This window comes from Ochotona princeps, chromosome 11 (assembly GCF_030435755.1).
Source record: "Ochotona princeps isolate mOchPri1 chromosome 11, mOchPri1.hap1, whole genome shotgun sequence".
Lineage (NCBI taxonomy): Eukaryota > Metazoa > Chordata > Mammalia > Lagomorpha > Ochotonidae > Ochotona > Ochotona princeps.
This window is the reverse complement of record NC_080842.1, coordinates 5,684,206-5,709,021: the sequence shown is the minus strand read 5'-3', so window position 1 is coordinate 5,709,021 and position 24,816 is coordinate 5,684,206. Positions and strand designations below refer to the sequence as shown.

The 24,816-nt window shown below is 43.5% G+C and overlaps 1 protein-coding gene across 2 annotated transcripts in view; it reads right to left on the bottom strand.

Moving 5' to 3' along the window:
- The window catches only part of IDO2 (indoleamine 2,3-dioxygenase 2), a 65,581-nt gene extending 42,328 nt beyond the window's left edge, over positions 1-23,253 (bottom strand). The window contains exons 1-2 of one of the 2 annotated variants that reach the window (XR_009246240.1): positions 8,132-8,218; positions 7,880-7,975 (exon numbers count right to left, since the gene is read on the bottom strand). Coding sequence is in view for 1 of the 2 variants with exons in the window: in XM_004592750.4 (XP_004592807.2) it covers positions 7,880-7,975; positions 23,155-23,253 (195 nt within the window). In the remaining variant the exon portion in view is untranslated. Of the gene's footprint in view, positions 1-7,879; positions 7,976-8,131; positions 8,219-23,154 lie in introns of those variants that run through there. The other variant, XM_004592750.4, reaches the window with a different exon arrangement.
- Between the last annotated feature and the right edge of the window lie 1,563 nt (positions 23,254-24,816).

Genomic DNA, 24,816 nt, shown 5'->3' with positions numbered 1-24,816 from the left:
ATTCTGCCTCATCACTGCACATGAGGAATGGCTCAAACATCAGCCCTGAATGCCCCATTTTGGACTCAATGTGATTTTAAATGTCTGCTTCCCGAAGCTCTCAGCTTCCTCAAGATTTGCGTGCCCTTTAGGTTAAAATTTGGTTGTCTGCCAAACCACTGTAACTTCACATAACCCAGTTCCCACCAATCCACTGTAACCTCATGGTGCTGTGCTGGACAGCCCTTTCCAGGAACCCCTCATGGCTCCTCCTCCTCCCTGTAGTCCTTGTCCACAGCCACACCTACCAACCCCCGGTGGCCATGCCGCCTCCCCCTCACACACACAAAAAGCCACACTGCTGTGTGCAAGCCTCCCTTTGCGTGCTGCCCTTCCCTCATCCTCTTTCTTGCTCCCCCTCCCTTGGAGCCTCCTCTTGACGCCATGGCAGGAAACGTCTCTCTCTCTCTCTCTCTCTCTCTCTCTCTCTCTCTCTCTCTCTCTGCTGCAGTCCCATGGCTTCTACCCTGCTGAAATAAAGCCTTTGAGTCTGGTGTTCCGGTTTGTTGCAGCAAACAGGAAAGGGCTAAAACATCTAATGCTGCATGCCGCTGTAGTTCATCCTTCTTCAGTATTACTGAATTTTGTTTAGCTCTGACAAACACCACATTCATGCCTCTCGGAGTATACAGATTCCTAGAAGTGCCAAGGCATTTATACTCCCGTGCATGGGATCCCTGGATCATGGGAACATGGTTCTTCAGCATTGCTGTGAGGCTTTGTAGGGAATGCATGGGAGATCAGGTGTTTCATAAACCTGCTAACACTGGGAGGATGGATTTCCTTTTCATTTGTGTGGTTGTAAAATATGACTCCATTGAGGTTTAATTTTCATTTTATTGATAACAATATCTTTCACAGATCTTTTATTCATTTTTATTTCCTGTTCTTGTTTCAAGCCTATATGCACTTTCTTATTCAATGGTTTTTATTTCTACGCAGCACTTTATACATTCAATGGTTTGCCTCTTGTTTTGTTTTTGGTTTTACCTTGCAAAAATTCTCTGTATTTTTGTTACAATATTATTTACATGTAAATAACGAAGTTCATACTGATATGGTCTAAGGCAGCTAGTTCAGGGTCATGATTTTAGAAGTCACACTCTGAGGGGAAGGGCTGTGTTGCATTATTGCATAATCACTACCCTCCCAAGCCTGCTTTGGGGAGGGGAGTCGCTCTCTCTGCTTCTTAACCTGCTTCATCCTTCCAGCTCTTGGCATCTTGTGCACTGACTCATTGCTTTCCCATGGATGGACTACAAGGACAGAAGTAGCCACTGAACATGGCCCACATATGTCTGTATTTCTCACGCTCTGTTCACTGTTTGGGCCAGCTACTTTGTCTTTCTAATTTGTGCTCTTTCACGAGTTCCAGGAAAGTGAGGCCTATGCAGACTACTAGCGTCAATGGAATGTGGGCAGAGAAGCCAGAAAAAGGTGAATGAGTTTGTGGATGTTTGCAGTTACGTAAGTATGTCCAGGTTGTTGGTTCCATGTCTTTTAGCATACTTGATATTGCTGGGAAGCCGGAACATAGTCCAGTCTAATGGATGGATTTCATGGTAATGACCAATTCTTCGTCTCAGGGTTTTGATTTACTAATTTCTGCTATCATCAGATGATGAGAACTGTAGCTAGTATTAGGAAGGTATGATTCCAAACATGCTGATAATTCCTAGAGTTTAACCGGGTGCTGCCATCACAAAGCTTGGCTAATAAGGACTCCCTCATACAACCCACACTTGTGTCTGGTGTAATCTCTCCTGCTCTCCATAACATTTCAGTAATTTAAACATTCTATCCCCCTTGACTCTCACTTCTTATGCCTTCTTTTTAATTTTTGTGGTTTTTTTTAATTGTTATTATTTTCCATGATACAATTGTGCAGGTATAGGGACCTCCCTGCCTGTTCTCCCCCGACCCCACCAGCTGTTTACCCTCTGTTATTACAATAGTGTAATCCTTCAGCAACAGCCACAAGTCTAACATTCTGCTGTTTAAGTGTATCATAGCATTGTAGGTATTGGCAATGGTAGAAATATGATATCATTTTCTCAAGATATGTTTGTGTTCTAATTGACTTATCACCAAGCTGCCCTTGCTTTCTGGCAGCATAGCATATTCTGCAGTCATAGTCTTCTTCCTATAGCTCAGGTTTATAGCCAGCGTTCTGATTCTTTTTGTTGTTGTTGTAGAACAGAATTGTACCGTCTGGGCAGTGGGTTTACTCATTGATATCAGGATGTTATTACTTCCAGATCCTTGCAGTGGACAGAGCTGGGATGTGTGTGTGTACATGCATGCCACATGTTGTATGTGCACGTATCTGTCGACCATGTGTCTACAACTGACTTCATGCCGATGTCACCAACTGAAACTCATCACCACCCTCAATTCTAGCTTCTCCCACCCCATAAACTTCCTCTCTTAAAGTCAAACGGTATTCAGTTTCCATTAACCTGTTCAATCAACATGTATTTGTAAAGCAATTTCAGAATTACTAACCTATATCCAGCACAAACCAAATATCAGCTAGGGCACAGTGGTTATACGTAGTTCTTTTTTATTTCTTTGGCCTTCTAGCAGAAACATTATTTTCCAAAGTAGCTTGGGTCAGCTCACTCTTCCTTAATCTCTCTTTGTTTGGGGTTATGCTGCCTATTGCTATCCATGCTTCATTTCGAATTTCTTTGTCACAGCCTGCATTACCACCGCCTCCCCCCCCCCCCAAAAAATGCTGGGTTATCTTTTAAATGTAGATATGAGAACTACTTCCTTATGACTTACAGTTTATGGTTTTTGATTCAACTGTGCGTCATGAGAGTTCTATGCAAAACATCACTCTTGACATCTCCCTACAAATCTCTTTATAATCAACTATCATTTCCTTGCCCATCTCTGGCAAATAATGATCTGGTTTTTTTGTGCTTTTCATTTTGCTTATTCCAGGATATAAGTGGAATCACACACTATATAGTTTTGGGGGTCTGATGTCTTTTATTTAGGTACATGAAAGTAAGGTTCAACTACAGTATGGCACAGTCCATCTATTTATCTCACTGAACAGTGTTCCTCTGCAGAATTGAAAGCAAAATGGAGTAAACATGGCTCATTACGAAGAAACTGGGTGAGCTTGCAGGCCAAACGGCATATGTGACGTTTAGCATCGATGGGCCCCAATCCTCGTAAATCAAGTCCCAAGTCTCATAGGGTGCTCCAAGTAATTAAGTGGGTGGTTACCTTAATTGCTGGGCTGGAGAAGAGCCAGGCATGGGCTGTCCAGCTGAGATAGGTAGGGAATGTATGGTATTTCCTCTTCACCTTGCATTCTATTGTGGACTGCCCCTATAAAAACCCTTTGAATGTGCTATTTGGGGCCACACTCCAGTAAGGCGTGTTGGTCCTGGCTGGGCAGTTGGCTGGTCAGTCAGTCAGTTGGTTGCCTTGCCTTTTGTTCGTAATAAAATTTTGTTGTGCCTGTCACTGGTGAATGTAACATTGTGTTTTAGCAGTGGAGAGGATGCAATACCACCATATACTTCACTGTATAGAATTGCCATCATTCAGTTTTTCTGTTCACCTACTGAGAGACGTATTATTGCTGGAAGTTCTTGTTTTTTGTTTTTGTTGGGTAAGAAAAAGATTACTATAAATTCACCCACACTTAGGAATTCTGTTGCTGGGTTATGTGATAGGTCTATGCTTAACTTCAGAAGAGCTTGTCAAGCTGGCTTCTAATTTGGCTTTATCATGCTGTGTAATGAATCAATTTCTTCATGTGAGATACTGACCATTTCCAGCAATGTAGTGACTACATTTTTTAAAATTGCGTTCATTTAAGTATCAAGTCATCCTTCAGATATGATCGATGACTAATCCTGTAGTTAGTTACCTAGAAGTTAACTGTGTGGTAACTGTCTGTGGTTACTACATAAGTTATTTTTCATTTTTATTGTTTTCTGAGAATTTGCAGAATTTGCATAAACTATTATGCAATCTCAGATGTTATTAAGGAATTTACACATCACATCAGCCTTCCTCCCATTCCTCCCCTCCCCAAACATTGTCCTTCAAACATTTCTTAAGATTGGAAAAAAAAATGTTTTTGCATGTTTGAAGCTTTGCTTTTTCTATTAATCTGCTTGTATGACCTCTATGACATGGAACTAGTACATGGAATTTGGACCATCTGAATTGATTTTTATATGTACTTTGATTTTTCTAACAGGATTGCATTTCTTTGATTTTTGCTGTATTCTTCATGATATTTCTCTAAGCCATTATATATGTCTTACAATTAATGTATCACTGATGTAATTGTGTTTGTGTTGAGATTATTTTGTATAAGTACATCTTTCTTTCCAATAGTTCTTTTTTAATAGTTCTTTCCAATAGTTCTTTTCTTTCTTTCCAATAGTTCAGTCTTCACTTGGGAAAGCAATACACTGGAATCCCAATTAAGGGATTAACAACTCCAGTTGCATCTTTAGTTACTCATTGAAGGCTACTGGCTTTGAATGCCCGGTAAGCCATTCACTCCATTTTGAAATCTCCATTTCCCTTATATTATTAATATTTATCCTTCATATTAATAATTGGAGGGTTTTGAAATTTTTTTTAAATTTAGAAGCTTAGTGACTGTGTTATTGCATTTCTAGAATGCTGCTGAAGTTCTTCTTGCATAGCTGTCTGGAGCAGATCTTTCTGAGAAATGCAAGCAGATGGTCTGAGGCATTGAGTAAGTTTTGTTTCAAGATATACAAAAAATAAGTTAGGGCTCTTAAAGTTTAGAGGGGTTGGCCTGATCATGCTTTAAATCAAAGCTGTCAATTCACTTGCTGTGTCATCTGTACTAAGTAAAGGTCTCCAGAGGACAGATGTCATAGCTGAGTGGGATTCTAGAAACTATTACACTTGCCCCTGACTGGGAGACTCTGTTGGTGCTGCTGCAAATGTTCAGGCACTGAGGGCAGTCTTGTGCCGCAAGAAGTGCCAGTTTAACAAGTTCTTCCTTTGCTCTTCAGCATCTTAATTAACTGAAACCTGGAGAAAGCAGGCCTGGGACCATAGGGACTCCATGTTGATTCCTCACCTGCCCCCATCCATGGCCCCAGATAACCTTGGCTTCCCTCTCTGCTTTGCTGATATGGGAGAGAGATGGTTATGAGGAATGCTTTCCTTAGCTTCAGCTGAATGCCTGCCACAGACATAAATCTGAGACACACTCTGCATAACATGGTACAATAGTTCTTCAAATTTTTATTCTGTCATTAATACTTTCTTTCATTTTTCTAAACTTATTCACTGGGTTATTTTTCTCTTCTTTATGTATTTCTTTGATTACACCAATGCAACTTTTTATGCCACAGACAAATAGCTAGGTTTCATTTGCTGTCCTCATAGATGTCTCCCTCAACCATCTCTTGTTCATCTTTCATAGAGTTTGGAGTCTGTGCTGGGCATGGAACAAAAATCCAACAAACTTTTAAAAGAAATCTTATAGTTACAGTCATTAGACATGAGATGACCGAAAAATTGTTGTGTATCTCTAAAATCATTCAGCTGTATAAACTAACGTGACTCATGCAGCTCTATAAATGAATGTGATTAAAACGATTCATGAAGAAAATAGAAGGGAGCATGAACATTCCTTGAACATTATTCTATGGCAGAAGATATGAAAGGGCCACTTCAAGAGTCTTTTTGTCTTGGAATGGAACCGGAGAAAGTGCCTTGTAGGCAGATGCCCCCAGTCTCCCAGTCTTTCTCCCTTGGCTTAAAGCTTCCTGGCCGTGTTCTTATTAATACTAGCTTGCTGAAATGAGGAAGTGGGACAGATGACCCTAAATGTGTCCCTAATCACCAACCCTAAAGAATGTCACACTGGACTCATAAGGTCGTTTGCCTTCCCATTAGGTAACATCTTGGTATATCTGTTTTGCCTTGAAGGGCTAATTTTTCAGTAACTCTAGGCCCAGAACCAATTGTGGCTAGCACCTGTATGTGACTGACCTGAGACTGAAACCGATTCGGCCATCATCGGATTTCCCTGCAGAACACAGTGTTGCTGACCCATCCAAAGAAGGCCGAGAGAAGCAGTGAGTAACTAGGAACCTGGGTAGTCCATTACTACTTCAGTCTGTTAAGACCCTTCATCCACAGGCCCGGCGGCGTGGCCTAGCAGCTAAAGTCCTCGCCTTGAAAGCCCTGGGATCCCATATGGGTGCCGGTTCTAATCCCGGCAGCTCCGCTTGCCATCCAGCTCCCTGCCTGTGGCCTGGGAAGGCAGTTGAGGACGGCCCAATGCATTGGGACCCTGCACCCGTGTGGGAGACCCGGAAGAGGTTCCTGGTCCCGGCATCGGATTGGCGCGCATCGGCCGTTGCGGCTCACTTGGGGAGTGAAACATCGGATGGAAGATCTTCCTCTCTGTCTCTCCTCCTCTCTGTATATCCGGCTTTCCAATAATAGTAAAATCTTTAAAAAAAAAAAAAAAAAGACCCTTTCATCTTGAATCCTCCGGGAAATCAAGAATGAAGTGAGGTCTGACCAGTGACGTGTTCTATACTTTGCAACAAACACCTTCTTTCTTTCACCCTCCGTGTGTGGGTGATAGCCTTGCAGCATGTGCAGGTAACTGGACCCAGTTTTGAGGATTTGATAACAACTCTGCTCACCAGTGTTAGGGCTGGTCTAAATCATACTACCATCAGTTTATGTGAGAAGTAAGTGGGATCACAGGGCGAAGTAACTCTTCCTGTGACTGCAGAGCAACCAAGATTCAAACCAGGGCTTCTGAATCAAAAGCTGTGTTCCTTTCTATTCCAGCATCTTATTCCACATGAAATAATGCCATTTTCCTGAGACCAAGAACTGTCACTATTCCCTACACCCTCTTGTTAAAAATTGATCATTTTGTATCTTGTTCATGAAATACATAAATACATGAAGATAGTTTTATAACATCATAAATGATCAATTGTTTCTATGAATTCTCTGGTCAGCCCTGTCTCTGTAATCAGTAACCCTCTCAATTCAACCCTTCTATAACAGCCACAATAAAACCCACTCAGGGGAGCCAATACGGCACTCCTGGCTCCTGGCTTCAGATCAACTCAGCTCTGTCTGTTGTGGCTGTTTGGGGAGTGAATCATCAGATGGAAGATCTTCCTCTCTGTCTCTTCTCCTCTCCGTATACGTGATTTTGCAATAAAAATGAATTCATCTTTTTTTTTTTAAAGATTTTATTGTTATTGGAAAGCCAGATATACACAGAGGAGGAGAGACAGAGAGGAAGATCTTTCATCCGATGTTTCACTCCCCAAGTGAGCCGCAATGGGCCGGTATGCGCCAATCCGATGCCGGGAACCAGGAACCTCTTCCAGGTCTCCCACATGGGTGCAGGGTCCCAATGCATTGGGCCGTCCTCGACTGCTTTCCCAGGCCACAAGCAGGGAGCTGGATGGGAAGTGGAGCTGCCGGGATTAGAACCGGCGCCCATATGGGATCCCGGGGCTTTCAAGGCGAGGACTTTAGTCTCTAGGCCACGCCGCCGGGCCCCAAAATAAATAAATCTTTTTAAAAATTCCAGCCAAATTTCTATTCATGTAGTTATGGGGTGAGCTCCTAATAAGTTCCAGGTATCATTTGTGCAACCTCTAGGAATTCTGGGAAAACCCATGACCAAGAAGAATGAGCTAACTTTGTTGACAAGCTCAGCAGCATTAACAGGTTCCCAGGTCAACTGTCTTACCTGCTTCCGGCTAAGAAAGGGAACTGGCATGAGGAATGACAATGAGATGGTGAGAGGGGTTAAGGAGAAGGGTCAAACATGAATTACCTCGTTCACATGAGCTCGTAGCTGGTGACTCTCAATTAAATGTACAAGCTTCTTGGCAATTTCCATCCACGGCCTGTAATGATCTGGAAGTTCTTTCTGCATGTGAGAGAGAAACACGTCACAATTTTAAAGCTTTGGGGAATTGCTGCCTTCTGACTTCTTCCCAAAGCACAGTGCTAGTCGGTTCACTTTAACTAGCATTGACCATTTCCCGGGCCAAACACTGCAGACATAAGGGTGGCTGAGACACACCTTGTTTTTATGAAACAAATGATTTTATAGTGAGGAAGAAATGCATACAGTCGGAGTATCCAAGGGAGGAGTGGTATGCTTGATTGTGAAACCATGTGCAATCTTAGGAGAAAGAGGAAGCACTTTAGTTAATGTTGTCAGCTATGTGGGGAATTAAACTTGTGGGAAGCCATGCAGCTGGGACAGATGGAGCAGGGTGTGACTAGCACCGCTCCTCAGTTAGCAAGGTTAATGCAGCATTTCTGGCTGCGTGACAAGGCCTGGCAGAATGTCTCTGGTCACCTCATTGCTGCCTCACCCCGGCATAAGGACACCCAGTCACCTCTCTGATACTTCATACAATTCTCCTGTGTTGCTGTTTTTCTGCAGATGTGAAGATTCCTGTAACTGGTATAACACCTCAAACGGATCAATCATGTTATGGTAAAAGAGTCCCTAGCAACTTAAGGCAATGACACACAGCTAAAAGCATACAACAGAACATTGCACCCACATCATCCCCAAATATCCTGTTACGTGCTCACCTTTGTCCTGGAATACACCCTAATATAAGTAATGATCTCATTGAGAAATGGCTTGATAATATCTTGCATGTAGATGGCAATCGTGGAGGTACAAATAGCTCATGTACCACACAACCTCACACTGCTGCGTTACATGAAATGACGCATTTTGGCAGAAAGTATATGGGGCATCTTCTAAGGGAAACAAATATCGTGAGCCTTCACGAGAAAATGGTTTGAAATTTCTACCTTATATTGGCACTTATATTTAGGGAAAGGAAACTTTATGAAGACAAAAAGGAGTTTTTTGTAAAGGCTCTCTGTTTGCAGAAAGACTGAATTGTCCTGACTCCTTTCACTGCGCTTTAACAAAAGAACAAAAAACAATTGAATCAGTACTAAGTGAAAGTGATGTTAATTAATGCATGATTGATTATAAGATTTAATAAAGAATCTATGAGATATGCCTTTATAAATTCCTTACATTTTTGAGCTTTGCTTTTAATTCTTGACTCTTGATATTTTAAGTAATATTAGTTTAGGCTTAGAGAAAGCTGATTTGGGATATAAGTAAACCACTTGGCACTACGTAACCGCATGTGCTGCCAACCGTGGAGTTCCTGGCTTCAGCCAGGTCACTGCAGGTTTGAATGAGTAATAGCTTGCTGAAAATATTTTCTCTGAAGTAAAATAATAATAATGATTTTTTTAGGATTGTTTTTGTAATCATTCTTTTATAATGAAGTAAAAATGGAACAATTGGATGTTGTGCAAAAGCTTGTGACGATTTGTGTATAAATAAAGCAGGCATCTTTTCTGGGTTGAATGTTGTGAGTATCACACTGTAGCTGCCCATGTCTCCACTTCCTGTCTTCTCGCTGATCCACGCATCCTTTTGCAAGCTCTCGAGTCAGCCGGAGCTGGTCTCCGGCATAAACTACTTACAAAAATATGGTGTCGAGCCCATCCTCCGTGTCTGAAAGTGATACAGTGCTGCTAAGACGAAAAACTCAAGAGAAAGGATGATGGAAAATAAATCCAGAAAATCAGATGAAACGTACTTTGTGTAGAATACATGAGAATTTTCCTGTTAGATAAGTTGATGGCATGTTTTGATTAGAATTTTAGAAAGGTAAGTACGTTTGGGGGGTTTAAGATGTAAAGTGAGATGAGGAAGGAAGCTTTTGAAATACTGTTCAAGAAATAAACTTTAGTAGTGGCTGTGAATGTGCAAAGAAGGCGTGTCATTAAGATCAATGTGGAAACTAAAGTGGAATTGCTAGCAGGATGTAGCTTGGAGGTGAGACTTCAAACAAGAACTTCTCCAGGCCCAGAAGCTCCACTTGTCTGCTCACTCGGGCCCACAGTTAGCCAAACAGAACTTAGTCTGGATTTCAACGGCCCAAACTTTAAGCTGGGAGAAGGCACATTCCACCTATCTGAGTGAATACATTTTTTGGGGGGGGCGGGGTTGGAGGAGGTGATGGTCACTTTTCATTCATTTATTTTCTGTGGTGACTCTTGTATGACAGCTGAAAATTGGGAGGTTATGAAAGAACAGAAATGAAATACAAATCTTAATGTACTTACTGTTCAGCCATTAAAAAATATGCTTATCAATCCCTGTCTATTCTCCTTTTTCAGCTTACAACCTGTGCAACCGATTGTCATTTCTGAGCTAAGAAGAACAAGGCTGAATGGTTTCCATGTTCATGAATTGGGTGGCTGACTGACTGAATGGATGGGAGCTTAGATTCGAACAGAAATCCAGGCTAAAGTCAAAGAGTAGGCTTTATAAAAATGAGTTATTTTAGAACATATTGAGTTTAAAATGTGTGTGAAATCTAAAGGTGTGGCTATGCACTGAGTATTTTAACATACAACTTAAAATTCTGGAGAGAAGTTCTCTTAGAAGTACACAATTTTGAGGCCAGTGTTAAAGCGCAGCAGGTTAAGCTATTTCTTGCAGCACTTTCATCGTATATTGGAGTGTCATGTGAGTCCCAGCTGCTCTGCTTATTATTGAGCTCCCTGTTAATACACCTGGAAAACAGCATAAGATGACCTGATTTCTTGGGCCTCTACCACCTAATGGACTACCTGGAACAAGTTCAAGGTTCCTGGCTTGGTCCTGATCCAGGCACTGCTGTTGTGGCCATGTGCAGACTGAATCTGCTGCTGAAGATGTCTTTTTTTTTGTCTGTCTCTCCTCTCTCTGTATCTCTGCCTTTTAACCAGAGAGGGAGGGAGGGAAGAAGGAAGAGAGAGATTTTCACAATTAGAAAGCAGAACTATAGTAGAAACCACCCTTTGTGGTTAAAATTAGAAAGTATATACAGTCAATCAGAGGAATACACAAAGTCAAATGAGGAGAGAGCTTGTTTTACACACAGAAGAGCAATCACTAAGCCTGCCGGGGAACTGAATCCACGGATAGGAAAAAAGCAAAACAAAACAAAACAACAACAAAATGAACTGTGGTTATGGAAGTTCCGTAAGCTGGAATAGAATGGTCTTACAGAAGCTAAGCCTGAGAGGGTTTCATAGAAACCGAGTCAATCAAATCAGACTGGGAAGTTCAAGGAAGATTGCTGCACTTCAAAGTCAAAGAAACAGAAATGAGGAAGTCATAAATACATTTAGTGTCTGCATTCGCAGCACCGTAATTAAGACTTGGGTCATGGAAGCATGATTCAAATTTTACCACACAGAGGAGAGTCAGAAAATAGAGGTTACATCTCTAGGAGATGCATCCTCACAGGGAGCAGGAGGAAGTTATGTTTGAGAGTGATTCCCTTTGAAAAGCACGAACCCGCAGCAGTCTACCACTTTGCTCTGCAAGAGGGAGAGACTGAGGACAGAACAGAGAGGAGTGTAGTTAGAGGCTGCAGTCATGCGAGACTGGAGGAAGCAGAGTAACAGCCAGGATGAAACATGTGGCCTTGCAAGGGTGCAGGGAGAACAGTTGTCCAGCACGGGAGCCCGTGCAGTACCCGCTCCAGGCTTGCAACCTTTCCCCTATGGTCTCATGTGTACTGGTGACTGCTGCAGCCCAGTCTGGCATGACCTATCTCACCTTGGCATTTGCTGGCTGAAAATGCAGCCTGGTAGGCTCAGTCTGTGCCTAATTCCAGCTCATGGTGGTGGGTGCCTGCAGCCTAGCATTGCTAACATCCCAGAGTTTATGAAACAGAGAAGAAGAGTCCAAGTTCTCAACTCCCTGTCTTGCAGTTTTGAACCTTGAAAGTTTTTTTTGCATAATCTTCTAGACATTTCACCTGTAAATGCATGTAATTTACACACATCATCACTCTTGTTACTCACACTTAACATCACTATTTTGTGTTACTGAGCTTCAAAAGCATGTCACATTCTTTGGCCTTTGCATGTGTGTGTGGGTATGTGTTTGAAATTGTTACTCCACAAATCAGTATTTTGTTCATGCTTCTAAATTTTAGGTCACACTGAGCAAGTTGTCTCCAGCTCAACATCATTTTTGGTTTTATTATGGATGGGTAAATCTTTCAGATGTCTTCATTTGCTTTGTAGGTGTTACGACTTATATCCTAGAAGGGTACTTCAAAAAGTTTATTTTTGCTGCAAAAAGATGTTGGAATTTGTGCATATAAGCATTCTTGAAAAATGTCACAGAACCTGTATATTATAACAACAACAACAACAACACTATACAGGTCCTTCAAAAGTTTTTGCATCCAAATAAACTTCTCTGTTAGCTTCATTTTCTGATCTCATTAGCAGCAGGTTGGAACGGAGGAAGCTAGAACTTAGAAAGCTGACTATTTGTTTCAGTTTTCACATCTGGTTAGTGGCCAGCAAAGATCTCCTCTGACTCAAAATTCATGGTAGTTTCCAAGTCCTCCTCTGAGTAAATACAAACGAAGGCCAGGAACAGGGTGGATGTCTATTGCAAAAGCCAGTAAATTGCAAAAACTTTAAGTGACCACTTATTTGAAAAAGCCAGAACCATCAGGCAGGATTGGACAGAAATATTAAAATCTTCAGCCTTCCTTTCCTTATGAAAACAAAGTTCCTGCTTTTTGTGTGTTTGTGTGTGGGGGGGTAAGATTTCTATTACAAAATACACTTTCTAAAAAGTTAAAATAAATGGCTCATACAAGCAAGAAGTGTATCAAAAAGTGCGTTTACGATCATTAATGTTGATTGTAGCAGGAGGTAAAGCGAGTTTCAAGAGCACTTGATAAACTGAACATTCACAGAGGTTTCAAAAAGGAATGTTGAAATGCAATGACTCAGTTAAAACCGGAACCCATTCGTTCTTTCCAGGCAGGATGCTTATCAGTACAGGAGTCAGGGTTTCCATTCAGAAGAAATTATTTGCAACTCTTCTGTATAATCAATAAATTCACTTGTGACTTTAGACCCTTGAACTCAATCAATAGAAGTCACGCAGGAAACAAACAGGTGGAGATCATTGATTAAAGCATTTAAAGTGAGATTTGTAGATATTGAAAGGGAGTACAGATTGTTTTTGACTTGATTTTGAATATTCTTAACACACAATATAAAGGAAAGTAGCTGCTTTAAATGTGCTTTAGGGAAGCAGTAAACTCAGATAAACAGTTGGCTCCTTTAAAATATTAGTGAAAGAAGTTCAGAAATAAAAGTTCTAGCAAAGATAAACATGTTTGAGTCCATTCAGCATCAAATGTGTTGTTTCGTAAATGGTGAATATCATTGCAAGGATTTGATAAACTATGAATGGTCATGATTAGCACTGCTCAGAAAGAAATCTAATGCCTATACTTTAAAAGCGTGACCTGACAAAGACCCCTTCCCCTAGCCCCAGGTGTCCCACCTGCTGTTTACCTGAAGGAACCACTGACTTCAGGGGCTGATCCAACAGGCCTTATAGACTTTTAATAATGTGACTCAAGGAATCATTTGCTTCTCCAATGGGTATGAATCTTAATGGCCATTGTTGTCCTGGAGTCATTTAGTTGGGGGAATTTCAGGTCTGGGCAGAATGTAGTGGGCCACAATCTGCAATGGACAAATCAACTGAAACCCACCTGGACATTACAAATTCCTTCAAGAGCATGGCATTAAAGGAAGGTCATGAGTCCCTCTGACCAACCAGGAACTTGGACACAAGCTGATCACACACCTCTCAGTTCTAATTCCAATATACAAGAACCTTCGTCCCTAATTCCTCACAGAGGCTGGAAATTAAGGAATAGCTGCCTTGCTCTTTGCTCTGCACTTTGCAATAAATGACTACTGTCTTCCACCAACCCGATAGCAGAGATTGACTTTTCTGTGGTTAGGGCAATTGGACCCAGTTTGAGGGTCATAAAGAATAAACCCCAATTTTGTTTGGGGGATTGTTCAGTAACAAGAATAAAACAACTTTTGTAGCACAATTTTTGTACAGTTATTACTATATTATATGTTCGGAAGATTTGTTATATAACAGGATATAAGAAAATTTCAATTCCTGACAAAACATGAGAAAATAGCATGAATAAAGCATTGTTATTTTTATTAAATGTATTTAAATTAAGTGAAATAATGAAGAATTGTAGAGGGGAAAATACTTTAGGTTTGACTATCTAAAATGTTTGTGATTTAGGGGTGGCATTGGAGCACAGGCAACTTAATCTACTCCCTACAACAAAAGTAGCTTGTTTCAGAGTGCTATTCCGTCACTCTGCCTTTCAAATGAACAAATAAAGAGATTTTTTTTTAAAAAAATGTATTTGGTCTAAAGATCTATGAAACATCTGTTACCTGATGTAGAATCTGTTCCAGTGGACAGAAGAAGATGGAAGACATCTAATTTACCTTATGCAGAAAATGGCATCTCAAGAGCAGCCCTTGAAATACCAACACTAACCAAGGCAACTATACAAGTATTTCTTGGCCAGGTTAGGGAATCTCAGAGCAACACAGTATTAGTTACAGTTGCTGAAGCCCTTCCAACCCAGAGTTTCTTTTCTATACACTGTTGATCCTCCACCACCACTTCTGTCCCCCTCCCCCCAAAAAATCAACTTGGATGTGACCTTATTTGGAAAAAGAGTCTTTGATGAGATGCCAGTGAGTTTAAAATCCAGCTATGCGTATCCTTATCAAAAGGGGGACACAGATAGTGCAGGTAAAGGCATAGCCACCAAAAGGACCATGTGAAGCTGCAAGCAGAGGGTGCAACCTACGCACTTCCGATCTCCCAGAAGATGGAAGAAGCGTGGGATCTCTGTAGTGGATTCATTCGCAACACAGACAGTGTCTATAAGAGCACCTGCACATCTGCTCCAATCCAGCTTCCTACTGATGCACCTGGTGAGACAATATGTGATGGCCCCACACACATGGGCCTCTGCTGCTCATGTAGGAAACCTTCTCTGAGCACCTAGATGTGGGCTTCAGTTTGGCCCAGACCTGGCTGCTGACAGCTGGGGAGTGAATCAGCAGGTGGACGATCTCTCTGCTCTGTCACTCTGCCTTTTCAATACGCAAACAACAAACAAATATACATAAATAAATAAATAAATAAATAAATAAGTCTTTAAAGAGATGTGGAAGAGGCCAGGAAAATTATCCCCTAGAACCTTAGGGCCGAGTGTGGACCTCCTAACACAGTGAACTCCAGAACATAGAATTATAAGACACTGTGGTGATTTATTCTGACTATACTGGAAAATTAAAACAATACTTCAAAACGTTTGTGGGGGGAAAAATGAAAAGTTCACTTTGATGCAAAGGAAAATTTGAAATCCGTGCCTACCTTTTTAATAACATGGATTTTATGAGCTTTTTGAAGACTTTTCTGTAAGTGAATTTCAATTTTTTTTCTGACAAATTTGTTTTTCTGCGAGCTTTCTGAGGTGCTCTCCTGCCGTCGCCTGGGTTTTGGGTTGACCTGGTGTCAGGGAGGTATTTCTTGTGTCACATGTTTCATCTGTGTTACCCTCTCCCTTTCTGTCCTTCCTCTCTGGTGTCTTCCAAGGGCAGCTGACCTAGTTGTGGAACGGTGAAGGCTGATTCATTATTTCAAACTCCAGCTTCCGGACAGTACCTTGGCAATTTCTACTACCACTTTCTTATCCTCATCTGTCCACCTCCTCTTTGTCCACCTTTCTTGGCTCTCATAACAGCAGTAACAAAATCAACACCCGGTCCAGAATTACTTCCATGAGATTAGACATGTTTTTCTCTGTCCCTGCCACAGTTTCATCATTGTCTCAACCCCATATCCAACATAATCAGGCACACTCCAGTCACTAGAGAGAAGGCAGGAAGTTTTCAGGGAAATGGCAGAACCCTTCTCACCCGTACCCCATCGTGTCTGGGAGCTGTTACCACAACAATGAGCTTTCTTATGTTTCTCACTACCTGCCTCTGCCCGGTGCTTTGACTTGTCACAGGGGAGGACACTCACAAAAGTGTTTTTTTTTTTTTTTTTTTTGCCTGAGTAGTTGTTGGATCAAGAAGACAGAAGAAAGGAGAAAAAAAAGTGAGAAAAAAAGAAAAGAGAAAAGAGCTTCCAGCACCCCACTGCTGTACGATCTGCACCAGCCCTTTCCTTAACCTCCGTAGTACAGGAAGAAAGTGTCCTTCGCTTCAAGATACTGTGTAAAGTCCTTGCAACCCCCACTCGCTGCTTATCCTTGTCACGGCACCCCATGGGGCTCCCCTGTGCCTTGTTGGTGCCCATGATTTGTCTTTTGCTCACTTTGCGGTAGTGATGCCAGTTATAGACTAGAGAGTTTGAGTTCCGTGAGTGGGGCTGTGGCATTGACCTTCTATAGAAATCCTCAATGGTCTCCAAAGCACCCTGCCAAGGAACCAGCTAAGTTCCAGCTGAATTATTTCATTCACCTGGTGTGTTAAATCCAATGTCCAGAGCTCGGCATGGAAACCTCTGGGTTCTCACCTCTTCTGGTATTCCTGCCCCAATCTACCTTGTCTGCTCACTTTTTGTCAAATGAATTCCCTTTGATGATTGTTTGTATCTACAAAGTGTCTCCCTTTGCAACACCACTGACCCAGCTGCACACATATCGCCTTAGGACCCCTGACCTAGCAAAGAATTCTGGTGGCACATTTCTGCATATGGGTCTGTGAGGCATCAAAACGTGGAAACGATTGATCTCAAACCTAGACATTCTCTTCATTCCCAGCCAGCATGTTTTTTTTTCCACTGGCTTGACCACAAAAGGACTTGCAAGGAACTGCACAGAGTAAGAAAACCAAAAGGTAGCATCAAGAGGTGTTGGGAGAGCTTCATTGAGACCAGTGGCTGGGAAGAAACAGCCATGAACCAATGCTGAGCCTCGCCTGGCTGAGCCCCAGAACTTACTTGCTGATCTGATTTGTTGCTGACCTGCTGTCTGGTGATGTGTTGATTAGGGCAATAACGAACTATCATGCCAACCAGGCAGCATGCCCACCCCTTCAATCAACCCTACTTCTTCCCAGAAAAGAGAGATTTAAAATCTTCAATCAGCATAGGAAAAACTGAAACTGAAACAGAACTGTATTTTGAGATGCCTCATGGTTATGACTGGGACAGAGTTGAAATTGTTGGCTTAGAATCTTTTCTTGTTTTTCAATGAGGGAAATTTCTAAGAGGTTTCCATATGCCAAGCCATAGCACATATTTCTGTCTGGCTCAGAAGGTCAAAAAAGCCTGACAAGAAGACAGGTTGCTGTTTCTTTCTGGGCTTCCCATATCTGTGAAAGGGAAGCATCGAAGAAGAGAACTTGACCATTGTGGTACTGTTCAATGTTAGCCAATATTGTCGTGCTTTCATTCCTGAGCTCAGTGTATATATCTTCATGAGAACAAAGCATTCTGACCTCTGGCAGGCTGCTGCTGGAAGAGCAAATTCAGAACCTGTGACTGATGTGGGGGCTGTGCATTGCCCGGGGGAAGAGATTTGGGGATGTATGGGATTAGTGATCACCAAGTGTGGAAAGACTTCTGGGGGTTTCATAGACCAGGCCACTGCATTCTCACATAAACAAAGGAACTGATACCAGGTGGCTTGAAGGGGGAAGAAACCAGAAGACTTGTCTGGGTCGGACCAATGCACTTACCCACATTGGAGACCTGGGCTGGGCTAGATGGCATCTTGAGCTGCCCACCAGCGCACACAAATCTAGAGCTGGAGGGCTTGCCTGGCAGGGCTAGACCACAGTACCTGCTAGTGACTGTCAGGGCAGGGAGTGGACCATGTGAGGCTTGGCCATGATACTAACTGGCACACGAGAGAACCAGGTCTCTCAATGTGGGGACAGATTTTGAAGGGGATATGTGGGCTTACTTTTTGTGGGATTGTAGTATTCCTTGGTTTGCACAAGAGCTGAGGGTGGTGACAGGCTGAACCAGGCACAACCACAGAGCTCACTGACACTCACCGGATCTGGCATTAGGAGCAGGCTGGGATGGTCCAAGTTACAGTGCTTGATAACTGGGTCCAAGTACAGGCTGGGCCTCAGTACCCAAGAGCACACACAAAGGTCAAGAGTAGGGGTGGGCTTTGTCTGGCACCTGCTGGCACCCATGAGATCTGGGCTGGGAGCAGGCTTGCTGGGGGAACTTGGGGATCTCCCCTACTAGGCTGTAGCTCCCCCTGGTGAGCAAAAGAGCTAGGCCTGGGGGTGGGCTAGGCCAGACTAGTCTACTACATTAGTTCATATGAGAGCCAGGGTTGGAGGTGAGCCAGACTGGGCTAGGCTGCAGCCCAGCCAGGAAGTGCTGGGTGTGGGGTTGGGCCATGTTAGGCTGGGTCAGAGCAACCACCTCCAGGTACACGATCTGAGATGGAGTGGGCCTGGTAGGGTAACTGAAGGGACTTCCCTATTAGGTTGTATTTCCCACTGTTGAGTACAAGGACCAGGGTGGACTGGGTTGAACATGGCTCTAGTGCCCTTTGGCATGTGTGTGGGCTGAATCCAGGGTCATGCCAGACTAGGCTAGGCCCCAAGCACTTGCTGGTGCTCCAGAGAGCCAGAGCAGATGCAGAACAAGTTAGTTTATATGGCGGCACTTGCTGATCCACTTGAGAGTTAGGTCTGCAAGTGAACCAGGTGAGTCTGGGCTGTAGCACCTAATGTTTGTTTTTTTTTTTTTTTAGATTTATTTTATTTTTTTATTACAAAGTCAGATATACTGAGAGGAGGAGAGACAGAGAGGAAGTGGAGCTGCCGGGATTAGAACCAGCGGCCACATGGGATCAAGGCGAGGACCTTAGCCACTAGGCCACGCTGCCGAGCCCTGTAGCACCTAATGTTCAAAACTCGAATGAATGTGGGCTGTAGCACCCACTGCTAAAAGCTCGAATGAATGTGGGCCGCTTGGGCAGGGTCACAGTAACCACTGGTGAATTGTCAGAACTGGAGGCTAGCCATGTCAGACTGGGCTGAGCACCCACTGGTGCACGTAAGATCTGCAATTGGGAGCTGGTCTGATAGGGGAACTTGCGGAACTCCCTGTTAGAACTCAGTCCCCATTGCTGAGTTCAAGAGCCAAGGCCGGGGCCAGGCGCAGTATCATAGTGATTAAAGTCCTCGCCTTGCATGCTCAAGATTCCATATGGTCGCTGGTTCTAATCCCAGCAGCCCTGATTCTCATCCAGCTCCATGCTTGTGGGCTTGGAAAGCCTTCGAGGATGGCTCAAAGCCTTGGGACCCTGCACCAGCATGAGAGACCTGGAAGAAGCTCCTGACTCCTGGCTTCGGATTGGCTAAGCTCCATCCATTGCAGCCGCTTGGGGGAGTGAATCATCGGATGGAAGATCTTCCACTCTGTCTCTTCTCTCTGTATATCTGATTTTGCAATAAAAATAAATAAATCCTAGAAAAAAAAAAAGAGCCAAGGCTGGAGCAGCCAAGGTCAGTCTGGGTTATAGTATCTGTTGACGTAAGTGTTGGTCCAGTCTGGCGATGTACTGGGCTAGGCCCATCTGCAGCACTTGCTGGCAGATGTGAGAGTCAGGATGGGTTGCAGGCTGGGCCAGGTTGGGCCACAACACATGCCAGTTCACATGAGGGCCAGGACTGTGGGCTGGCCAGACTGAACTAGGCTATGGCACCTGCCAGCATGAGCTGGGACTGGGGGCAGGCTGGATAGAGTCAGGCTGTAGCACATGCCAGCTAATGATGAGGCGATGTGGGCCATGCCAAACTGGGATGTAGCACTCATCAGCATGTGTAAGACCCCAGGCCGGGAGAGAGAGCTTCAGGGACTCCCTTGTTGGGTCACTATTCTCACTGGTGAACATGAGAGCTGGGACTGTAGGTGGGCTGGACTAGGCAGAGTTGCAACACCCATAGGTCAACATGTGAGCTGGATTGGCAGGGAGGGCCAGACTAGGCTGGGCCACTGCATCTGCTGTCACATGCATGAGCCAGAATAAACGTGGCCTGGCTGGGCTTTGTGACAGTATCCACTAGTAAATGTTGGGATTGGAAGCAAATGTGCGGGCCTGGTCTGTGGGGGGGTCAGGCTGAGCTAAGCATCATACCCATGGGTGTATATGACATCTAGATAGAATGAGGAATAAGCTGGACCAGTCTCATGCACATAGCAGCACATGCAGGAACTAGGCTGGAGATAGACCTGCTTGGGTTATTGGGGGTTACCCTGACTGGGCTGCAGTTCCCACTGGTGTGCCTAAAGGCAACATCATAAATGCGATCTGAGTTTGTGGAAGACTGGATTGGGTTAGCCTGAGGCACCTGTACGTCTGCACAGGATATGGGGCTGAGGGTGAAACTGACCAAACAACTGCATTCACAGACTTAGAGAGAGATATCCTCCATCCACTGGTTTGCTCCCCTCAAGTGACCACAACATCTGTGGCTATGCCAGTCCAAAGTCAGGAACTTGGAATTTCCTCTGGGTTTCACATATGGACTTAGGGTTCCAAACCCTTGGACCATTATCCACTGTTTTCCCAGTCTCATTAGCGGGGAGCTGGGTTGGAAATGAAAACAAATCTGTGATTTGCCAGTGGTACAGGCAGTCACTTAACCCACTAAACCAACCCCAAAGGCAGATTTTAATAAGGACTAGGTTGAGGGCCAAGAGTAGGAGTTTACACTGGATTTATTGAAGTCCTTTCACATTCATGTTCCACGGCAACCCAGCAGGAGTGGCACCAGACCTTCCACAAAAGCTGTGGATGAATCAATGCTTGGAATGTACGAAGGTCACAAGAGCTAGAAAATACAAATTAATCTCTGACTCACTCTAGTTTGCCCAGGACTTTCCTAGCTGAGCATGTAAAGTTCTGCTGCTCAGAGAACAGGGCTGCATTGTCTGCACCACAGCACTCCTCTGTCCCACACGCCGTGTCATAACTTCCAACACGCAAGTCACTTGCTGAGCTGTTGTTTGGTCTCTCTATGACAAAGTTTTGAGAATAGTGAATAGTTCTTACCTTCATTTCTTTCTTTTTTTAAAATAAATAATTTACTTATTTTTATCGACAAGTCAGATTTACAGAGAGAAGGAGAGACAGAGGGGAACATCTTCCATCTGCTGGTTTACTCCCTAACTGTCCGCAATAGCCGGAGCTGAGCCAGTCTGAAGGCTTGAACCTGGAGCTTCTTCCAGGTCTCCCATGCGGGTGCAGGGTCCAAAGGCTTTGTGCAGTCCTCTACTGCTTTCCCAGGCCACAAGCAGGGTGCTGGATGAAAAATGGGGCAACTGGGACATAAAATGGCACCCATATGGGATCTCGCTGCATGTAAGGCAAGGAGTTTAGCCACTAGGCTATTGTGCCAGGTCCCTTATCTTCACTTTTATTCCTCCAGTAACACTCAAGAGTAAGCAACTGTCAGAGTGAGTATTCAATGAAACATTGTTGAAATCCAGGTTATTCTTTAATCATAGTTACACTGCCAATGAAATTAGAGGAGGGCAAACATTAGTCTAAGAAGTTTCTACAGGGTCCAGTGAAATAGCTCAATTGGCGAATCCTCTACCTCCATGTACTGGCATCCCATATAGGTGCCAGTTTATGTCCTGGGCACTGCGCTTCACATCCAATTCCCTGTTAATGGCCTGGGATAGCGGTGGAGAATGGCCTAAAGCTTTGGGACCCTGCACCCATGTATGAGACTGAAGAATCTCATTGCTCCTGGCTTCAGATCAGCTCAACTCTGGACATCATGGTCATTTGGGGAGTGAACCATTGGATAGAAAATCGCTCTTTCTGTCTCTCTTTCTCACTTCTATAAATCTACCTTCCCAATAAAATCTATCAATCTTAAAACAATTTCTATAAATACTTCAATTTTGGATCCCCTTTTTTGCAAAAAATTTTTAACTGTTCTCTTGGTGATCGCATTTATGATGTTGCTGAAGCTGTCCAGTGTTCTCGCTGTTAGTTCTGCTTTTAAGGTTAACATGACTTTGAGCAAGTCACTTCATCTGGACTTTATCCAGCCCAGTTTAAAAACAAAAACAACAACAAAAAAAGTGAAAATGTGAAAAATCAGATGGTCTGTACATTTTCCTTTGGTTTTCTTTTCTTTTTTTTTTTTTTAAAGATTTTATTATTATTGGAAAGCCGGATATACAGAGAGGAGGAGAGACAGAAAGGAAGATCTTCCATCCGATGTTTTACTCCCCAAGTGAGCCGCAACGGGCCAGTGTGTGCCAATCCGATGCCGGGACCAGGAACCTCTTCCGGGTCTCGCACGTGGGTGCAGGGTCCCAAAGCTTTGGGCCATCCTCGACTGCTTTCCCAGGTCACAAGCAGGGAGCTGGATGGCAAGCGGAGCTGCCGGGATTAGAACCGGCACCCATATGGGATCCCGGGGCGCGTTCAAGGCGAGGACTTTAGCCGCTAGGCCACGCCGCCGGGCCCCTCTTTTGGTTTTCATATTCTAGGCCTCAGTCCACATCTACTGAGAACAACAGTGTTGCTAAGCACTAGGTGAAGAAGCAGCAGAGTGTTACAGGTTGAGCTCAATAAAACCTAAAGGTGGACACTGTGGTTCTCAAAGTCTCTTGGGAACTCCCAAGACAGCCTCATCTCCTTGACCAGCGCTAACGGCATTTGCTACTACTCCTTCACACTCCTTTCTTCTCATAGCAGCAAGTGGAGATAGGGGTTTGCGTTCCCAACATGTGTTCAGTGCCAAGGATTGGCTCTGTGATGTAGAAACTCCATGCTATACCATGTGGTAGAATATACCTGGAAAGGACTCTGTTTTTCTGAGGTTCTGCTTTCCTGTGCAGTATATCAAAGTCCAGCATCTATTTTCTTGACCTCTACAGATTTTCTTATCCTTTTCTGGTCTGCCTGACAATTTGTTGAAGAAACTTGAACAAACACTCCTTATGAATGCTCTTCTGCTGTTGCTTTCCTTTCTCTTTTATTCACAGTTACACTGTAAGTCGTTTCTTTGTCTTTCTTAAGTTAATATCTTGATATTAATAAACACATGCAATTAACGGCAAACACACAAACCAAATGGCATCTCAAAAATTTTCTATGACACGGGCCACGCCTCTCCCCTTACCAGTGGGTTTGGAAGGAGAAATCCACATTCTTCAGAAATGTGGTACTTCCCCAAGGACCATGGCAGCGCTGTCTTCATGTCCTCTCTTTGGGGCTCCATAGTTTTCTTCCAGAATCGGGGCTGAGACTGCCACTAAGCAGGCAACTTCTCCAAATGGATCCAAGCCCCAGGCTTAGGGAGCTTCAGAATTGTGTGCTTTGGTTGCAGTTGGTTGAACAGTGTCTAAACAACAGTGCAGAACTTTGTCCCGAGGTTGAATTCCAGCCCCCACAGATTTTCTCTGAAGCAAAGGTTGAGTAAACAACAAGAAACTCATGGTGAAAACAAGCAGGGAGACAAGCAACCCAAACACATTTTCTCTTTTCCTTTCATGTGTGATGTATGAGGAGACGCATTTGCTCCACTTTGGAAAAGGAGAGGTGAACCAGTTGTTTGCCATCCACAACTGCACCCGAGCCCTATTGGGGCTCTCACCCAGGGGGTGTTTTGACTAGGGCCAAGTATGCTACAAAAGGAAGATGCTGCATTCAGACAGTTGTTTAATGACTGCTGCTGAGTAGGGAGGGGAAGAGGTGGCAAAGACATGCCAGACCTCAAAGAACATTCTGTATAGTTTCAACAACATAGCCTAAGGTTGTGGAGCATGAAGATAAAACTTGTAACTCAACTATATTATTCTTTAGTCCCAATCCCAGTGTCTTGTGCTTGGAAAATGTGGGATGAATGACCACTCCCAGTCTTATTAGGGGCCATCATGTGTAGAATTGGGGTCTTGATGTCAAGTAGAACTTTGTACCAACCTCTTTTATGCCCTTTTAGAGATGGCCACAGAAATTTACCCTGTAGAGAGAGGAGCACAGGACGGTATCTTGCGTGAAGCTCTTTTGGCATCTTCCTTATTTACCAAGAGGAAGATGCTTAGGTATCACAAAATCCAAAATGTCCTCTCTAGGCGGCAGGGTCCTGGATTCTATCAGCAGCTTTCCCGTAAGTCACAGTACTATCAGCACACGACAAGGGTTTCATTTCTTTCAAAGTAAGATATGGAACCTTTTGGAGAGAGATCAAATGGCATGCAGAAAAGGAAGAAAACATGTACATAGTTGTTTTTAGGGAATAGCTCAGGTGTTTCCTAATAGTAATATCATGTACATGGAGTTCTACGGCAAAATGGTGAAGACAGCACTGTGAGTGTTCTGGTCACGCTTGCTAACTACTTCTTTGTCCTAAGTTCAACGAAGGATTTCTGGTACTTTCCTTGGCTAACTGTTCAGGCACCTAGCATCACTGACTGCTTAAGCTTTTCTTTTCTTTTTGACTTCTTCTATATTAATGTATTGCAGTTGAAAAAATTTTAATAATGAATAAGTAGCTGCTGGGCACTACTTGGTTTTCTCCTGTACCGAGGCCTACAGAAACTACATGCCACAGATTTTCTCATTTAGTTCTTATACAATAATCCTTTGAGTTGATACTATTACTATTCCAGAGGGATATTACAGCTCTAAAAACATAAGCTAGAGCCTGGTGGCACACATTTTACTGGAGGTAAGGTCTGGAGTACAGGCTGAGTGAAGCCAATCCTGCAGCCCAGGAGGCCAGTGAAAGGTAATGGTTCAAGTGGTTGGAACACCTGGAGTGAATTCTAGGCTCTTGGCCTCA